General features: G+C 58.5%; 1 protein-coding gene and 1 long non-coding RNA gene across 4 annotated transcripts; one reads left to right on the forward strand and one right to left on the reverse strand.

Moving 5' to 3' along the window:
* Positions 1-240: 240 nt before the first annotated feature.
* FTCD (formimidoyltransferase cyclodeaminase) lies at positions 241-16,116 on the reverse strand. Of its 3 annotated transcripts, XM_070796330.1 has the most exons (15): positions 15,967-16,116; positions 15,198-15,381; positions 13,652-13,780; positions 12,775-12,863; positions 12,517-12,696; positions 11,122-11,259; positions 10,899-11,030; positions 9,417-9,494; positions 5,298-5,359; positions 4,821-4,950; positions 4,554-4,715; positions 3,081-3,124; positions 2,769-2,907; positions 1,482-1,577; positions 241-486 (listed from the first exon to the last, which is right to left on the reverse strand). In XM_070796330.1, the coding sequence occupies exons 1-15, from the start codon at positions 16,018-16,020 to the stop codon at positions 400-402; spliced, it is 1,704 nt and encodes a 567-aa protein (XP_070652431.1). In that variant the 5' UTR covers positions 16,021-16,116; the 3' UTR covers positions 241-399. The 3 variants fall into 3 exon arrangements, with proteins under 3 accessions (XP_070652431.1, XP_019819229.2, XP_070652439.1); XM_019963670.2 differs by lacking the exon at positions 9,417-9,494; XM_070796338.1 differs by lacking the exons at positions 241-486; positions 1,482-1,577 and having other exon boundaries at positions 2,772-2,907; positions 4,493-4,715.
* An 11-nt stretch (positions 16,117-16,127) lies between these two features.
* LOC139184959 (uncharacterized) lies at positions 16,128-17,367 on the forward strand. Its single transcript, XR_011568525.1, has 2 exons — positions 16,128-16,215; positions 17,186-17,367. It is a non-coding gene; the product is annotated as an uncharacterized lncRNA (long non-coding RNA).
* Positions 17,368-18,173: the final 806 nt, after the last annotated feature.

Genomic DNA, 18,173 nt, shown 5'->3' on the forward strand with positions numbered 1-18,173 from the left:
TCCATCAGGCAGCATGGCCCTCATCCCTCCATGAGATTTGAGGGTCCTACTAAGGGGGCTCAGGCCCCCAGGACCCCAGGTACTCTGTGACCCTGGGTCACCTCATGTTCCACCCCCATTCCCTCCCACTTGTCTCCCCATGTTTGGCACATCACGAGGTCCCATTCCTGCCACTCAGCTCAGACCTCCCCCAAGCCCCTCATTGGTATCCCACATGCACCCCACATGGACCCCACAGGCACCAGTGTGTCATCACTTTACTGGCACTGCCAACCCCAGCCATGCCCACTCCTCACAGCCCCCTATCCTTGCCCCTCACATCCCCCACATCTGGGCCCCCAGGACGTGTCTGGAGGGGCTGCAAGGGGGAGTGGAGTCCGTCGATTCCCTGCTCAGCCATCACTCCTGCCGGGCCTCCAGCCCGTCCAGCACCAGGGCTGCCTGTGTCTGGGCGTCTTGCAGGAGGCTGGAGATGCGCCGGCGGACCTAAAGACACAGGAGCGCTGTCATCACTGCTCACCTGCCACCCACCCACGGGCCCAGCCTCCCTGCCGGTTCCCTGGGCTATCCACTCTGGGTGGCCCCGAGCCTCTGACCTGGAACTCCAGATCCTCACAGGTCTCTCGTGGGGATGGGGGGGGTCCCTCTGTCTTTCCTGACATTTGGGGCCAGCAAGGCCCAGTTCCCACCCTCCCAGTCTCCCTACTTTATCCACCACTGCTGAAGGCGGGACTGTGTCCTCCAAGCCCAAAGGGCAGTGCTTGAGTGGCTAGTGCATTATCTCAATGCCCTGGGATGGACAGGGCCTTCCCTGATGATGAGCTCAGCTTAGCTACAGAGGCAGGTGGGGACTGGCTGGCCCTACTGCTCCCATTCCCAGTCAGGAAATCGCTTTTTAACAATCACCACAAAATCACAAATACAGGTTGGTGGCCAGGGCTGGGAATGGGGGTTACTGTGGGGCCTCCTTTGGAGTGGCGAGAACGTTCCAGCACTGGATAGAGGTGATGGTCTCACAACCATAGATGTGCCAACTGCCTCTGACTTGTATAATTTAACATAGTGAGTTGCACGTTCTGTGAATTCTCCTCCAAAAAGAGTGACAGTGAAATTGTCACAAACGCTGAAGCAGGACAATTGCACAGGCCAGCAACTGCTCCCTGAGACCACGTGTTGCTGGTGCTGCAGCCCAGCCCAGCCAGGGGACCTGGCCCTGGCCAGAGCCCCCAGGAGGGAGAGAGGGGGTGCCAGCAGGCACCCAGGCCACCCGCCCCCACAGAGACCCTGAAAGAAGGCCCCAGCTGTCCCCTGAAGCCTGCGTTCTGCAAGACAGGCCTTTACACCCGCAGCAGCTGGAGGATTGTCTCGTCAGACACACCCCTCCCTCAAGGACATGCTAGCCAGGCACCCCTGGGCCCCACATGTGGGAACCAAGGCAACCTCCAGGCCCCTTGGTGGGCCTGGCATGCGCCCCCACTCACCTGGTCCTTAAACGCGTCATCAGTGACATCCTTCAGGTTGATGAGCACGTTGAAATATGCACCAAACACACCTGTCTCCAGGGCCTTGGCTGCCACCTGCAATGGCCACGAGGCAGAACCAGCCGGCAGTGATGGGGCAGGCAGCAGGCCTCCCCCTGCCCACTCCTCAGCCCAGGACATAGCCTGGGGGCCTCACGCCTCAACCCTGAAGATGGCAATCTGACCGGTCACTCGAGCAGGGAAACATCCACACAGCCCTCGGGAGCCTGGAGTCACTGGACAGAAGCCTGGCCCTCTCCAAGGAGGGTCCCAGGGCCCCTGCGCCATCCAGTGCTCAGAGGCCCACCCTCAGCTGACCACCCAGCAGTCCACACCCTGCTGACTTCGGCACTCCAACCCCGCGGCCCAGTGATGCCTCAGGCATAGCCCAGGCTGGAGATGTGCTTAGCCCAGGCTGGATGCATGCTCAGTCACTCAGTGTCCAACTCTTTGTGACCCCATGGACTGTAGCCCACCAGGCTCCTCTGTCCATGGGATAATCCCAGGCAAGAATACTGGGTTGGGCTGCCGTTTCCTTCTCCAGGGGCTTTTCCGGACCCAGGGATGGAACCTGCGGCTCCTCAATTGGCAGGCAGAGTCTTTACCACTGAGCCACCTGGGAAGCCGGGAGCTGGCTACAGGGGGCCTTTAACAACGAGCACAGCATGCTGGCCGCTTACAGGCCCTGAGGGGCCACAGAGATGGGCAGCACATGCTGGGCCAGGAAGACCCAGAATGCAGGAATCATGGCCTCTGTGCTCAGGCGGCTTCTAGAACCTTCTTAACAACTCACAGGCAGCCACCTCCCAGGAAAGGAGGGTGCAGTCCTTAGGGCCTGAAGACCAGACACTGAAAACAGGTGTCTCTCTGTAAAGACCATATGGCTGGGGGCCTCGGATCGGGCTGTAGACAAACAGCAATGGGTGTGATGGCCCTTGTCCCAGGCCTCCGTGCAGAAGCTACAGACAGGGCGTGCATGCATTTCTGCGAGCACCTGGGGTTTCTGGGAGAGGGGCCGATGGGGAGGAGGGCGGCTGGGGCCTGAGGGGACAGTCAGAGGTGGACTCTGGAGCACACTCAAGTGTCTGCCTCTGCTGTGTGACCTTGAACAAGATCTTAGCAGAGCCGGCCCTGCAGGCTGAGATGGACTGAGACACCCTGCGAGCACTCAAGTCTGCTGGCTCAGTGAGCAGCTGTGACGCCCACTGACCCTTCACTCTGCACCGGCAGCAGGGCCCTGCCACGTACCTGCAGGTCTGACCTGCAGGCCAGGTTCACACACAGGGCCAGCTCTCGCAGTGCCGGCCACAGTGAGGCCACCGTTTCTGCCAGCGCCAAGGGCACAGCCACCGCCTGCCTCAGCCCCTCCTGCAGGGCGGCCGCACGTCTGTAAGCAAGGGCATTGGCGGTCAGATCCCGGGGCGCCCAGACACTCCCAGTCCCTACCCAATGGCTCCTCGAGGAGCCCACGGAACCAGGCTGGGGACCACAGGGAAATCGTTGTTCAGCCACAGCACACCCGGGGGGGCTGACCAGTACCAGGGATTTCGCTGCACTCACCTGTCCTTGTCCTCAGGTGTGTTCTTGGGCAGTTTTGTCGCTTTCTGCCAGAGCAAGCACAGAAACACAGCGGGGTGAGGGACTGTGACAAGGGGACTGGGAGCCTGGGGAGGGCGGGGGCCTAACACAGCGCCCACCACCTCCAAGTTTGCATCTGTGGATTACAGATGGAGGGCCACCTGTGAGGGACTGGAGAGGGGGCCGGAGGGGAGTGAGGGCTCCAGCACCAGTCTTCCCCACCCACTCCAGGGGAGGCAACTGTGCGACCCCAGAGACCAGCATAAAGGCTCAGGCCGTGTCCCCCGACCCCCGAGGGCGACATACAACGCAGGCCTCCTTCCAGGAAGTATGAAACTGCTCCTCCCACTGCCCCGCCCATGTGAGACGCACCAAGAGGCTCACGCGACCTCCAGGTCGGATGGCCACGTTGTCAGGGGACCTCGGGAGGACCACTCCAGGCACCCCACCCACGGAAGCTCTGCAAGGGCCACCAGGCGGCATCCTTCATGCAGGAAACACACTCACCCCGGGGCGAAAGCCTCCCCCGAGTCACTCACACAGCCATCCACTGAGGCCCAGTGACAGAGGCCAGCTGTCCACCCAGGGGCCCAGGTGCAGCCTAGACTCGGCCCAAACCCCGCAGCAGGGCTGACCCGTGGCCTCCACCCCAAGCGTGCCCAGAGCACCATCCACCCCCATACCAGGTCTTGCCCCAAGGTGGCTCCGAGCACTGGTGTCGGCCTGGAGCTCACACCTTCCCCAGCAGGCCCTCCTCCCCGGCGGGGTCCAAGCACCCCCCTTCCCTCCTCTCCTGTGTCCCCTGCTGGCTCTGCTCTCACACACACCTGGGGCTTCTTGACCTTGAACTCACACCTAGACCTTCCTGTGAGTCCTCTGACCTCCACCCAGGTCTGACGGACACCCCTCCTCCAGGCCCTCCCGAACAAGGGAGGTCTGGATCTAGCCTCCCAGCTCCTGGGGCCCTTTCCGTCTGTCGCTGAACTGTCTGTCTTCTCTGATCGCTGACACTGTGACTGACTGTGTTACCATGTAAAGATTTCTGTTCCCACACTTTTGGGACCAGAGCTCTTCCCTGAGGACCTGGTCTTCCTCCAGCATCTGCGGGTCTGGGTGTCGGCTCATCAGCAGGACGCAGGGAGCTGGGCAGGGGGACGCTGAGCCTGGCTGACCCTCAGGGCAGGTGTCCTCCTCTCCCCCGTCCCCCAGCCCTGCAGAGACTCCGACCTGGGGTCACACCTGCTGGGCTCAACCCAAGAGCAGCCAGACCACTGTCCCCTCCCTCCAGGCCCCCTGGTCTCCAGACGTCTGTGCTAATGGCAATCTGCCCCTCACCCCCATGACCTTGGACCACCTTTCTCTCCTCTGGAGACCCCCCATCACTGTCCACTGACCCCACTGTCCCTCAGGTCCTGCTCCGTAGGGCCAGTGGAGACGGCCCGCCTGCACACACACCAGGTAGGCCTCAAAGGCCCGGGCGTCGGCGTCCACCATCGCAGTCAGCTCAGCCACGGCGGCGCGGAAGGGCGGGATCAGGCGGCGCATGGTCACGTCCAGGTGCTCGAACTGGCGCCGCCCATAGGTCATCAGGCCGGCCATGGAGGCCAGGGCGGCGCCCTGGGGAGAACGCGCTGATCATGGGACCAGCCCCGGGCCGGGCTCCCCGACCCCCACCGCCCACCCCACCTCCTACCCCACCTCCTCGCCCCGGGCCCCACTCACCATGGCTGCACTGGCTGCGGCCACAGAGCCGCCCCCCGGGGCTGCCGAGCGGGCACCCACGGCCCGGATGAAAGCGCGCAGGGGCTGGTCCACCAGGCTTTGCTCGGGCCCGTCCTGGGGGACCAGGTACCTGCGAGGCAGGGGCGGTCAGGGGGGCCAGGGTTGGGGTGGGCTAGGGTCTATGTCGGAGGGTCCTTGGTCATTACTTCTAGGCTAGAAAGGTGGGACTGGCAGGGGCGGGGGCGGGGGCGGTCCCTGGCTCGCAACAGCACAGGGAAGGGGATATGGGCCCTGTTTGCAGAGCAGCCACCCCGAAAGCAGCTGTGACCAGTCAGGAGCTGTGTGAGGACCGAGTGGGACCTGTTGGGGCCTCACTGGGCCCCCCAACAAGCCCCCAGCCCTACACTTAGCGATGGAGCAGAGCTCTGGACAACCGAGGGGGTCTCTGCACAGGGGTGGGGGCTGGGGGCTGCTCACTCGATGATCCGCTCCTTGGGGTTGAAGGGGGACAGGGAGTCCAGGCCCAGCCGGTTCACCACCTGGAAGAGGGCCTGGTGACTGGGGTTCCCCTTGAGCCCAGGTCCCACCCCTGCCACCTGTGGGGGTGCTCCCTGGCCCTGGTGTGGAGCTTGCAGGGACACAGCTGCCACACACACACACACACACACACACACACCAGCAGCCCTGCAGACAGAAGCCCTTCGAGGCAGATGCCCTGCCGGGCCCTGGACTCCACCCACTGCATTGCCCCAGGGAGACCCGGGCCCAGCGTGACCCGTCCTCCCCACTCGAGAGCCTGTGCTGGAAAGGGGCCGAGACAACTGCCTCCTGGATGGGGTTCCAGCTCCTGGGAGTCAGTGGCTCTGGCTCTCAAAGGCCCAGAGCTGCGTGAGCAGCCCAGCTATGACCCTTGATGTGTGACAAAAAGTGAAGTTTACCCAACTTCAAAACAAAGTTGGAAATATCCTTTTGATGAAAGGAATTCCCCATATCAGAGAGGAATTTCTTTCACCTAAAGATGCTTTAAGGACACATCATGGTGCTGATGCTGGCAACACAGTCCCAGCCCCTCTGAGCCACATGGGGACACATTCTACACGGAACAGAAAGCGACGAGTACGGGACAAGTTGAGAGCCAGGGATGGCCCGAGGTCTCCCAGAGGATGCTGCAGAAAACCTCAGAAAGAGGAACAGAACTGTCAGAATGGACTTTAGCACCCACAAGCCTGGAAGAAAGTAAAGGAAACCATCCACGGCCAGAAGTGCCCAGAAGCTCTCCCTGCCCTGGAGCTGGGTTCACCCGGAGACGCCTGAGCCATCTCTCAGGAGCAGGGGTCAGACGGGAGACCCCTGGAAGACAACATCTCCAAGGATGAATTTGGGGAGAGCCACCCTTCACAGGAAAGTCTCAGTCTTTCCAGTCTGAGACTTACGTTTGGTGAAGCCCCCAGATGGTGAAGCCCCAGAAAATATCTTTCCTGGGAATTGTAACCTGAGAGGGAGAGAGGCCACGGCTCACCCAGAATTCTCCTCTGTGTGGCTCCAAAGCCCAAACAAGAGGCTCATCTACAGGGCGCAAGCACCTGCCTGAGGCAACACGAGTTTAAACCCGTGACCAAGAATTCAGGAAGATCCCTTGGAGCAGGAAATGGCAACCCACTCCAATATTCTTGCCTGGAGAATCCCACGGTCAGAGAAGACTGACGGGCTACAGTCAGGGGGTCGCACAGAGTCGGACATGACTGAGCAACTAGGCATGACCAAAAAACCACAGAAGAAACCCAGGCGCACAGCCCGAACTCCCAAAGCACCAGAAAAAGCATCACTACGCGTGTCAGCAGGCATGATAGTTTGGAGAGCCAGACCTTCAAAGAATGCAGATCTCAGAACTTCCAGATAAAGAATATAAAATACTATGGTTTAAAGAAGCAATAGAGAGCATCAAACATGTTAATAAACGATAAATAGATGTGGGAGAGGTGAAAGTGGAAAAAGGATGGAGGAGGGAGATTCTTGAGGCTGGATTTCAAGAAGCACAAAGTATTTACATGTCTTCAACTGTCGCCCCAGGGAGTGCTTATTAACAACAATAGGAAAAATAGGAACACCACAGTGATAACCCTGGGTTGGAGATACCACTTCAACAAGGGGACCCAGGTAGCGAACGCCCTGAGGGGGACACCCCATCACTTCTGTGCTGCTCTTGCCAGAAACACACAAGCACGCCCAGCCCTGAGAAAGGTCAGACCAGCACCCAGCAAGCAGTGCTCACAGCCCATCATGGTCAAGGAAGGACAGGGAGAACTGGGGCCCTGGTCCAGATTAAGGGCCATAAAAGACAAGGCACGTGGACCCACTCCTGGTCTGGGGTGGAGCCAGGAGAGGGAGACACTGACATGATTTGATTACAGTCTGCAGATTAGAGCAGATCGTACTGTGCTGAATTTCCTGATTTTGATCATTGCACTGTGGTTATATAACAGAATGTCCTTGATCTAGACAAATACACTCTGAATAAACGAGGCATAAAGGGCACAGTGTCTTCAGTCTACTCTGAAATGGTCCAGAAACAAGTGTGATTGTGCATGACTGTAGAGAAAGAGAGATACAGAAAATGATGCAAAATAACAGTAGGTGAATCTGGAGGGAATAAAGCAACTCCTGATACTATGTGCGGACCTCTTCCGTGAGCAAGAATTACCTCAAAATAAAGTAACACAGAACTTTGTAATGGCCAGAAAGAGAACAAACCCAGCTATAAAGTACATAAGTGATTAAGAAGTGAGGCCTGAGAAAACCACAGCAAATGGAGAGGGGGGAAATGGAGAGAAAGTATAGAAAAAAACAGGATATATGGAAGAAGAAAATGCTACCATGGAGTGACTGTGTCTGCAAAGTGAAAGAACCAAACACTGAATCAAAAATATTAAAGAAAATATTCCTGAAACTGAACAAGAATGAATCTGTAAATCACACAGAACCCTGCTCTAAAGAAAAACTGATGCAGAATAATCAACACCAAGACATATATGGCAGAGTTACTGAATTTCAAGGATAAAGACAGTTTGTCAAGCACCAGGGAGAAAGAACCGGTCAGCAGGGGTGTGGAAGTCACCAGGCGGCCGTAGACTCCACCACCATACACACAGCAACATTTACTCCAAAGGGTCCAAGATGTGCCTGCAACATCCTCAGGAGAAAACCAAGCGACTGGAGGTGTTGGTTCTCCTTTATCGTTGTTGTTGTTTAGTTACTAAGTTGTGTCTTTGCAACCCCGTGGACCTCTAGGACCCACCAGGCTCCTCTGTCTGTGGGATTTTCCAGCAAGGATATTGGAGCGGGTGGCCATTCCCTTCTTCAGGGGATCTTCCTGACCCAGAGATCCAACCCGTGTCTCTGAGTCTCCTGCATTGTCACGTGGGTTATTTACCACTGAGCCACCAGGGAAGCTCTTTGATTGTCCTACTGTTTCAAAAGAATAAAGTCACACAGACATTCCCAAACACACCAGAACCTACAGAATAAAGCCCCCTTGAGCCTTTCTTCAAAAACCTGCTTGACTGTGAAATCTAGGCAACAGAGAAAGGACGGAGATGCACAGTGACTCACTTAAGCACAGAACCAAGCTTAAATATCCATGTATATTTAATTCATGTGATGTGGTTACAGAAGGTAAGTGGTATACTTCGGACAATGTACAAATAACGACTAAGCAGTTTAAGTCTGGACCAGCAATGACAGCTCACACAGTGCACTGATTTTCTTGTCTTTCTTCACCAAGAGTCAAGAGACATTCTAACACCGATTAAGAGCTAAAGGAGTGAGTATACTGTGCAAACTTGGAAAGTTAACCACCGAGAACTAACAAATGAATTCAGCGAGGTAGCAGGATGCAAAGTCAACCCACAAAGATCAGTGCATTTCTGAACACTGACAATGAACGCTGAAGAACAAATTACGAAAACAATTCCGTTTTCAGTAGCAGCCAAAAAAAAAAGAAACACTCAGGGATTAATTAACTTCACCAAGGAGGTGAAAGACTGCAATGAGACCTACAAAACATGCTGAAAGGAACTAAAGACACTGAAGGGGGCACAGCCCAAGTCCAGGGCGGGAAGACGGTGCCGTGACATGGAGCACTGCCGGTGACTGGCGGGGACAGTGTGAGCGATACCTTTCTGACAGTACCTTTCAGAGAAACTGGAAACCCCATCCTGGATGGCGGTGATGGCCGCACAACTTTATAAACGTCCTTAACACCACTGACCAGCACGCTTAAATATGGCTAAGATGGGAAATTTTATGTCATGTGTATTTTACCATAATTTTAAAAGCTGAAAAAATATTTAAAAGAACCAACTCCCTAAAAAAAAAAAAATGACACAGCTCTAAAAAACCAGGAACTAGAGAAGGGAGATGAGAAGGCAATGGCACCCCACTCCAGTACTCTCGCCTGGAAAATCCCATGGACGGAGGAGCCTGGTAGGCAGTAGTCCATGAGGTCTCTAAGAATCGGACACGACTGAGCGACTTCACTTTCACTTTTCACTTTCCTGCATTGGAGAAGGAAATGGCAACCCACTCCAGTGTTCTTGCCTGGAGAATCCCAGGAGCAGCGGAGTCTATTGGGCTGCCGTCTATGGGGTCGAACAGAGTCAGACACGACTGAGGCGACTTAGCAGCAGCAGCAGAGAAAGGAGAAAAGATGGGGGTAAACATCGAGAGTTACTTTCTCATGTGCACAGCAAGCAGCCTGCAGATCACAGACCTCAAGGCTCACAGACAGTGAGTTTTGGACAAATTTTGTAGCAACGCTGCTTCAAACAAGTCTATAGGCGCCCTTTTTCCAACAACATTTGCTCACAGTGTGTCTCTGTGTCACATTTTGGTAATTCTCACAGTATTTCAAACCCTCCACCAGCATTAAAATCACAACTCTCTGAAAACTCAGAAGAAGGTTAGCTTTTTTTTTTTTTTTTTAGCAATAAAGTACTTTTAAGTATGTGCACAGTTTTTTTAGACACAATGATATTGCACACTTAACAGACTATAGTCTAGTATGAATATAACTTTTATATATACCAGGAAACCAGAAAATCATGTGAGTGGCTTTATTGGGATATTTGATTTATTTGCAATGGCCTAGAACCGAATATCTTTGTGGTACCTGAACTGATAAAAATTGACAAATCACATTGATACATTTAGATAGAGTTTAACTTAATAAATCAAAAATGGAGATGAATACGTTAAGTTACGGGCTTTCCCGATGACTCAGCAGTAAAGAATCCACCTGCAATGCAAAAGACCCAGGAGATGTGGTTCAATCCCTGGGTTGGGAAGATCCCCTGGAGGAGGGCATGGCAACCCACTCCAGCATTCTTGCCTGGAGAATCCCCAAGGACAGAGGAGCCTGGTGGGCTACCGTCCATGGGGTCACAGAGCTGGACACAGAGTTGCATACACACATTATATTGCCTCCATGTAACCGGAAGGAAACCACATCCTCTCTGCCTAAAAACAGGACCAAAGCAAGTCCAAGCATATCTGCTAGATTAGTAAATACAAAAGGATAAACCCAACAACCAAAAGACAAAAACTCTCAGAGAAATCCAGTCATGTGCTCATTTTAAGAAATACCTTCAAAACAGAACCACCCTGAGGCCAGAGCAACAGGATGGCAAAAGCTGGCTACCGCCAGAGCTGGCTAGAGGGACCCAGGACCACAGGAACCACGTGCTGAATAGCCCACGGAGGCTAGACTCACATCCCCAAATCTGGACGGGTCAGGACCAGAGGAGGGGCAAGTCCCTCCATCCGACTGAGCCCAGGCACCCCCTCTCACAGAAGTTTCACAAGACTGAATATATTTTAGGTCATAGAGAAAACCCCAACAGTATCTACCAAGTGAAAAATGTGATCTCGACTTGCAGACACAGACAATAAAACAAAGAAGGAGAAGTAGGAGGCCACATGGACAGGAACCCGGGCCTGGGGAGCAGGTACCTGGAGCAGCCGCCCTGCTCTCAGGACCCCCAGCCCCCCAGCTCCAGCCCCACCCGCACGGGCCCTGCCCACCAGCCTGAGCCGCTGCTCCTCCTCCAGGAGGAACAGATTCTCCTGCTCGCAGTAGAAGGTGGCCGCATCCAGCAGGGCTTTCAGAGGCACCAGGCCCACCAGCTGCGAGCCCACCACTGGGAGGCTCAGCTCCTGCAGAGGGCGGAGAGCAGAGGTCGGAGATCGAGGCATCAGTGCCCAGGCAGCTGGGTTTGGGAATATGGGGAGGACCTGCCCCGCTCACCTGGGCTTCTCTGCAGGTCTCCTCATAGACGGTGTGCAGCCCTGTGACTTCAAAGTCCAGGAGGTTCATGGACACCTGAGCCAGGTTCTTCTCATCCAGGTACCAGCCGATGCCCTGCACCTTGCTCAGGCGTCCTGGCTGCGGAGGACAAGGCTTACCCAGCCCGGCCCTGCCTCTCCTGGCACCCCGCACTGACAGTCCCCTCCCCCTGCATCCCCTCAGCTGGCCCAGGGTCTCCCTTCTGCCCCAGACACAGGGACAAGGCAGGCCGTGGCCTGAAAACTGTGCCGTGTGGCTGGTCTCCTCCTCGCCTTGCTCTCCCGGCCTCTCATCTGAGCATGGGAGGGGCCTGCCCACCACCAGAAGCAGAGCCCCCAACAGCGGCTCACCCCACACAGGGTCCAGGCTCAGACCAGGCCCTGCTGCCTGGCCAGCATTCCACCCACGTCCTTGTCCTGGGCCTGGCTCCTTCCTCCCATCCCACCCCTGCCCCAGAGGCCAGCTTGCAGCCCTTGCTCCTTGGGGCACTCACTCCCCCTCGGGGGGGACCTCTGACTTCTGACCTCAGCAGAGCACAGAGAAGGACTGGGGAGTTGCCATGCTTTTGTGCTGTGCTTGCCGATGGCTGAGTGTTTGGGAAAGAAGCCAGGCCCAGGTCTCTGGGGGCGGAGGCTGACAGGTGAGGAGCAGGGCCTCCTTCACAGGTGTGTCTTTGTCTACCTGTGTCCAACGCAAAGTTTCTGCAGAAGTGGTGCTCAAATTAGGTGGGAGTTCCTGTAACAGACTTAGTGGGTCAGGGCACCTGGGGTACCTGGGGATACCTGGGGCTCAGGAATGCCTGTTTTCCTATCAGCATGGAAATGCTGCAGTATGTTGGCCACAGCTGTAGACCTGCTGCTTCCATGGAAAATGTCCTTAAAGACCTGCTGCTGCTGCTGCTGCTGCTAAGTCGCTTCAGTTGTGTCCAACTCTGTGCGACCCCATAGACCGCAGCCCATCAGGCTCCCCCATCCCTGAGATTCTCCAGGCAAGAACACTGGAGTGGGTTGCCATTTCCTTCTCCAATGCATGAAAGTGAAAAGTGAAAGTGAAGTCATTCAGTTGTGTCCGACTCTTATCGACCCCATGGACTGCAGCCTACCAGGCTCCTCTGTCCATGGGATTTTCCAGGCAAGAGTACTGGAGTGGGGTGCCATTGCCTTCTCCGAAAGACCTGCTCCCGAACCTCAAACCCTGGAACCCTCACCCTGCCAGTCCCACACGGCATGGACACCGAAGTGGGCAGGACCTGTGGCCAGTGGGTCCACACATGGTGCCCAGCCTTGACCCTCTCTGGGAGCCCTCGAGATGCAACAGGGACAGGCCAGGCCTCATGGGACTGCAGGTGCCGCCTACCTGGTCCTTCCCACGACCCTGCTCACGGAGATTGAGGGCGATGCGGTGCGCCTGCTCCTTGGTGCTGAGCAGGTTGATGTTGAATGCCAGGAGGAACTTCCGTGCCCCTGTGGCGGTGGCCCCCCAGCTGGGAATGAAGGAGCTGGGCCCGAAGTCGGGTGCCCACTCGGCCTGCTTGAGCTGTGGGGAGACGGGCGGGTGAGGGAAGGGGGGAGGAGGGCCCAGCCCAGACCGCCCCCTGATGAGGGGGCACGGCACCTTCTCAGGGAGGGCCTCGTACTCCCCGGCCCGGATGGCTGGCAGGGACTGGCGGCTGGTCATCCGTGCCGCCTCACCATAGAGGTACACTGCAAAGGGACCTGGCAAGTCAGGCCCCCGGCGGCGAGCATTGCAGGACCCCGTTCCTGCAGCTCCGTCTTGCTGGCAGCCCCCATCTCTGTGCCCCGTCGAGTGGGTGTGGGTGGTCCCTGATGGGCACTCTGTATGGGCAGGAACCCTCCTCTGCCCACCCAGGGGCAGGGCAGGCCCCACCCCCACTGCCCAGGCTCTGATGCCCCAGAAAAAGCCATTGTCCACCCACAAGAGTTGGGAGCAGGCACTCGGGTCTGGAAGGATATTCATGTTTCTCTCCAAAGTGCATTTTCACTGAACAAAACATGGAATGTGGAGGAGAGAAAACAAAGCTCACCGCCAGCTCCCGACACCCGCACGAGACAGGAGACCCATGCCCAAGTCGGCCCATCAGCCCACAGGCAGGGCCCGGACCTGCAGCTGGCCTCTCAGGTGTCCACCTGTTGTGTGTGCTGGGCTTGCCTTGATTTAATTCCCCAAAGAGACTGTTAAGGGCTTTCTGTCTGTCCATCTTGCTCAAGCCCTTCACGGAGCCACTACTCAAGCCCACTGCCAAGCAAGGCTGAGGGTCTGCCAGCTCCCTGACGGCTGGGACCCTGTCCCCACAGGTTCTCATCACAGGAGAAGGGGGACATACTCCTACCTGTCAAAAACCGGCATGGTAGGGTTTTTTTCCCTTAAAATCTGCATTTTTAAGGATGTAAGAGCAGAGACCCTCACAGGGTGCCTGGTGCTGCTGCTGTTGAGCTGAGGTGAGGAGGGGCCGCCCGCCCTGGGCTCTCACCTGGCACACCCAGCTCCTCTGCCAGCCGCTGGCCAAAGGCCTGGGCACACAGCACACACTCGTCCATGGTGACGCCCCTCACTGGGATGAAGGGGCACACGTCCAGGGCACCCATCCGGGGGTGCTCCCCTACACAGAGATGGGGCTGAGGAAGGGGGGCCTAGGTGCAGAACACCGCCCTCCGGCTCCTTCTGCGCACATTCAGACTGACCACAGGGCCCCAGAGAGGCAGACTGAGCACTGTGGCCTGTCGGTGGCTAACCCCTCCCCCTCCCTAGCTACCATCTGCGCTCTCAGGGAGTGGACTCCTCCACCCTGCTGCCCTACAGGGTGTCCTCAGAAGCCGAGTCCCACTGCAGGCCAGCAGCCCACGGCCAGACGGCAGCCCCACGCCCCCTCCCCCCAGGCGGCTCCCCAGATGGCAGCCCCACGCCCCCTCCCCCCAGGCGGCTCCCCAGACGGCAGCCCCACGCCCCCTCCCCCAGGCGGCCCCCCAGACGGCAGCCCCACTCCCCCTCCCCCAGGCAGCCCCCCAGATGGCAGCCCCACGTCCCCTCCCCCAGGCGGCCCCCCAGATGGCAGCCCCATGTCCCCTCCCCCAGGCAGCCCCCCAGATGGCAGCCCCACATCCCCTCCCCTCAAGCAGCCCCCCAGATGGCAGCCCCACGTCCCCTCCCCCAGGCAGCCCCCCAGATGGCAGCCCCACATCCCCTCCCCTCAAGCAGCCCCCTAGATGGCAGCCCCACGTCCCCTCCCCCCAAGCAGCCCCCCAGATGGCAGCCCCACGTCCCCTCCCCCAGGCAGCCCCCCAGATGGCAGCCCCACATCCCCTCCCCTCAAGCAGCCCCCCAGATGGCAGCCCCACGTCCCCTCCCCCAGGCAGCCCCCCAGATGGCAGCCCCACATCCCCTCCCCTCAAGCAGCCCCCTAGATGGCAGCCCCACGTCCCCTCCCCCCAAGCAGCCCCCCAGATGGCAGCCCCACGTCCCCTCCCCCAGGCAGCCCCCCAGATGGCAGCCCCACATCCCCTCCCCTCAAGCAGCCCCCTAGATGGCAGCCCCACGTCCCCTCCCCCCAAGCAGCCCCCCAGATGGCAGCCCTAAGTCCCCTCCCCCCAGGCAGCTCCCCAGATGACAACCCCATGTCCCCTCCCCCCAGGCGGTCCCCCAGATGGTAGTCCCACATCATCCCCTCCCCCAGGCAGCTTCTCTGAGATAAAGCCTCGGTTGCCCTTCACCAGTTGGAATCACTCATGAATTCCCTCCCACTCTGTGAGAGGCCAGAGACCTTGCCCTTTGACCAGTTCCCCATGTGTCCATTGACCTTTGACACTGCCGCCCAAAGAATGTGTTTGGTTTGTGGGCTGTTGACAGATAGGGCTCTGTCCCCCATACCCAGGGCCCGTGCAGAGTGTGAGCACCTTGCTGCCGGCCACTCTTGGGCCCCTGAAATGTAAACGGGGTCAAAGGAGCATCCAGCGAGCCTGTTGGCCCCTTGCCCTCTGCAAGTCCTGAGCGCAAGGCAGGCCGCCCTCCCCCGCCCTCACCTCTGTGCCGGCTCATGTCGATGAGCCGGTGGGCAGTGCGGGCAGCATTCAGGGCCCCCTCCACTACGTCCTCAGGGCACCCCACGAAGGTGTAGACAGTGCGGTTGGTGGAGGGGCCAGCGTCCACGTCCAGCAGCGTGCAGCCCGGGGTCTGGGCCACTGCTCGAGCGATGGCATCAATCACCTGGGTGTGAAGCCGGGCCTGCGCCTCCGTCTCCCCGAGAGGAGGAGGGCACAGGAGCTGCTGGGGCCCAGTCTGTCCTGTCCCCACCCAGACACAGGGCCAAGAGCTGGCTCTCGGCATCTGGGAACAGCGACAGGCAGCCCCATGGGGAGAAACTGAGGCAGGGAGCAGAACTGGGTGGGGGGCTGCCAGGGCCCCTAGAAGGTGACTACAGGCCAAGGTCACAGAGGGTCGGGGCCCCGGCCTCCAGGCAGCCCAGAAGCTCCTGAGGCAGTAGGAAGGCCTGCCCAGTGCTCTGTGACTTGTTTCCTGCAGATAACCTGGGGATAAGGACAGGTGGGGGAGGGGAGACTGTGCCCCACACAAGGACCCTCAAACAACTGTGTGGGTCAGCCTTCCGGTGCTCCACCATCACCCGAGAGGCCAAACGACCTGCCCAGACCTGGACCAGGACCCCTGACTGGTTGCCCACCCGCTGCTCCTTCCTCACCCTTTCCAGAAAAGACAGTCCCCAGGCTCCAGCCCAAGCCTTGCCCTCCTGGCCCCAAGCCCCCTGCACTGCCCTGGCCACCCCCAGGCCCTCACCTCCTGATTGTTCCCCTCTGAGAAGTTGGGGACACATTCCACCAGCCGGGACATGGTCCAAACCCTGACCCAGACGCTCCTTGCACCAGCAGAGGTGGGAAGGAGGCTGGCGGGGCCTTTATTCCCCAATCAGGGCCCTCCCTGCGCCAGGCTTCTTATTAACTGGGCAGACGGGGGAGGGGCAGAGCCAGGACCCTGTGGCGGCCAGTAAAGGAGAGGGTGGAGGGGAGGACCGAGACCTCTGCCCAGGTGAGTGTGGGCTCCCCTGAAAGAAGTACTGGACTCCTGGGGGAAAGTCCTCAGCAGGTTACAGCCTCAGGTCACCCCAGGCTCCAGGCCCAGTTGGGCCCAGGGCCCCCTGGTGACCCTCTGGATGACCCTCCTGGCAGCTATTTCTTCATGAACAACTGAGCCTCAGGGCCACAGAGGGAAAAGAGGGACTGTGTGTGAGGCCCTGGGCCTGGCTCTCAGCAGAGGTCAGCACAGCTGGCTGGCAGGAGGGCAGGTATTGGCAGGGAGGGGCGGGGAGTGCAGGCCCATGGCACTGGGGAGGGGCAGGCAGGTGAGGCCCAGCTCCCTATCCCACTGAGGCCAGAGGATCCCCACAAGGGGCCACGTACCCCCAGGTCAGCAGCACAGGGCCCTGAGCCGAGAGGGCCACCTCAGGTCAATGCCATCTTGAAGTCCTTCATGATTTTTGAACTGGGGGTGGTGCTGTTTCCCTTCTGCAAAGGCCCACCCATCACATGGTCACCCTGGCAGCACATGGACCCCCGCAGGCCCCTCCCAAGAGCAGCCCACACCATCTGTGTTTCTCCTGGCATTGGGTACCCCACATGGCCTTTGGGGTGATCAGGTCCAAGGCCACTTCACCCCTCTCACAGTCACCACGGGGCCAGGAGAGGAGATACCCAGGTCTTTCAGGCCCCCAGCTGTCTGGGCAGTTGGAAGCCCACCCCTCTAGCCACTGCTCACGGGAACTGGAAGAGGGAGAAGGGGCTGGGGAGCCCAGAGACCCTGCAGGCTGGGGGCAGGCCCGTCCTGTGCAGCTACAGCTCCCGGGTGACTGTGGGTGAGTGTGGGTGACCAGCCGTCGCACATGGTCCCAATGCAAGCCCCAGCACCACCTGGCCCTCACCCCAGCACGGCCTAGAGCCAGGGTCTTTACAGAGGTGATGAGGTTAAAATGTGGTCACTAAGGCTGGTCCTAATCCTGTAGGACTGCCGTCCTTATGAGAAGATGAGACCAGAGAAGCACAGGGAGGATGACATGTGAGGACACCAGGCAGAGACAGCTGTCTGCAGGCCAAGGAGGCAGGCCACGGAGGAACCAGCTCTGTGGCACCCCCATCTCAGGCTTCAGCCTCCAGAATTGTGAGATGATAAATGTCTACTGTTCAAGCCGCCCCATCGGTGGTGTTTGTTACAGCACCCAAGCTGTCTGAGGCAGGGGTCTGAGGAGCTGGGGCATCTGGGACACGCCAGGCTGTGGGAACAAGGGACAGGCATTCTGGCACCTTCATCCTCCTACCTATGGCAGAGGAGGAGCCAGGGAGGGGCCGGTCGCAGGGCTTCAGAGGGCCACCTGCCCTCTCTAGGCCTCAGGAGAGATGGGGGGTGGTGTGGAAGTTGGGGGGCAGAGGGCTGTGTGTCCTATGGAGATGGGTCTGGCCCAGGGCTTGGGCACAGCTGGGAATGCAAGATGCACAGAGGGGACCCAATGTGATGCCAAGACCAGTTCTGGGGGGCAGTTTTGAGACATTAAAAGTGCTGGCAGGTGCTAAAAATATCTCCTGAGGAGGGGACCCTGGAAAGCTCCACTATTTACAGGGAAAGCGATCTCATCAGTCAGTGCCCCGATGCTGGTTTCTGTGACCACCCCACAGCCAAACAGACCAGGGCTCGGAGGCCAGAACCCGGCAGGAAGAGCCCAGCCCACACCGGCTTCCGTCCAGGGGCTCCGGCTGCCGGGAATCCTCTCGCAGGTAAACTCCCAACAGGGACGCCCACACGGCTGCACACGGGCACCTGCTTTAAAGCTCTGCTGCTGTCTTGCTGTCCCTGGCTTTGAACAAGGGGCTGTGTCTTCACGTTGCCGCGGACTCTGCAGCTGTCCTGTCCGCGGCTGAACCCTGGCCCCAGGCCCTGCCCTCCAGGGAGACCCCCACGGGGACCCGCCGCAGGCCCTCAAAGAGCAGCGGTAAAGG

This window comes from Bos indicus, chromosome 1, assembly GCF_029378745.1.
Source record: "Bos indicus isolate NIAB-ARS_2022 breed Sahiwal x Tharparkar chromosome 1, NIAB-ARS_B.indTharparkar_mat_pri_1.0, whole genome shotgun sequence".
Taxonomy (NCBI): Eukaryota; Metazoa; Chordata; class Mammalia; order Artiodactyla; family Bovidae; genus Bos; species Bos indicus.

Excerpts from the sequence above, each read along its gene's own strand:
- FTCD (XM_070796330.1), bottom strand. The coding sequence starts at position 16,020 with ATGTCCCGGCTGGTGGAATGTGTCCCCAACTTCTCAGAGGGGAACAAT. Across the intron at positions 2,908-3,080 it reads ACACCTGAGGACAAGGACAG|ACGTGCGGCCGCCCTGCAGG; the intron begins GTGAGTGCAGCG and ends CCTTGCTTACAG. Across the intron at positions 487-1,481 it reads ATGACGCGTTTAAGGACCAG|GTCCGCCGGCGCATCTCCAG; the intron begins GTGAGTGGGGGC and ends CTGTGTCTTTAG.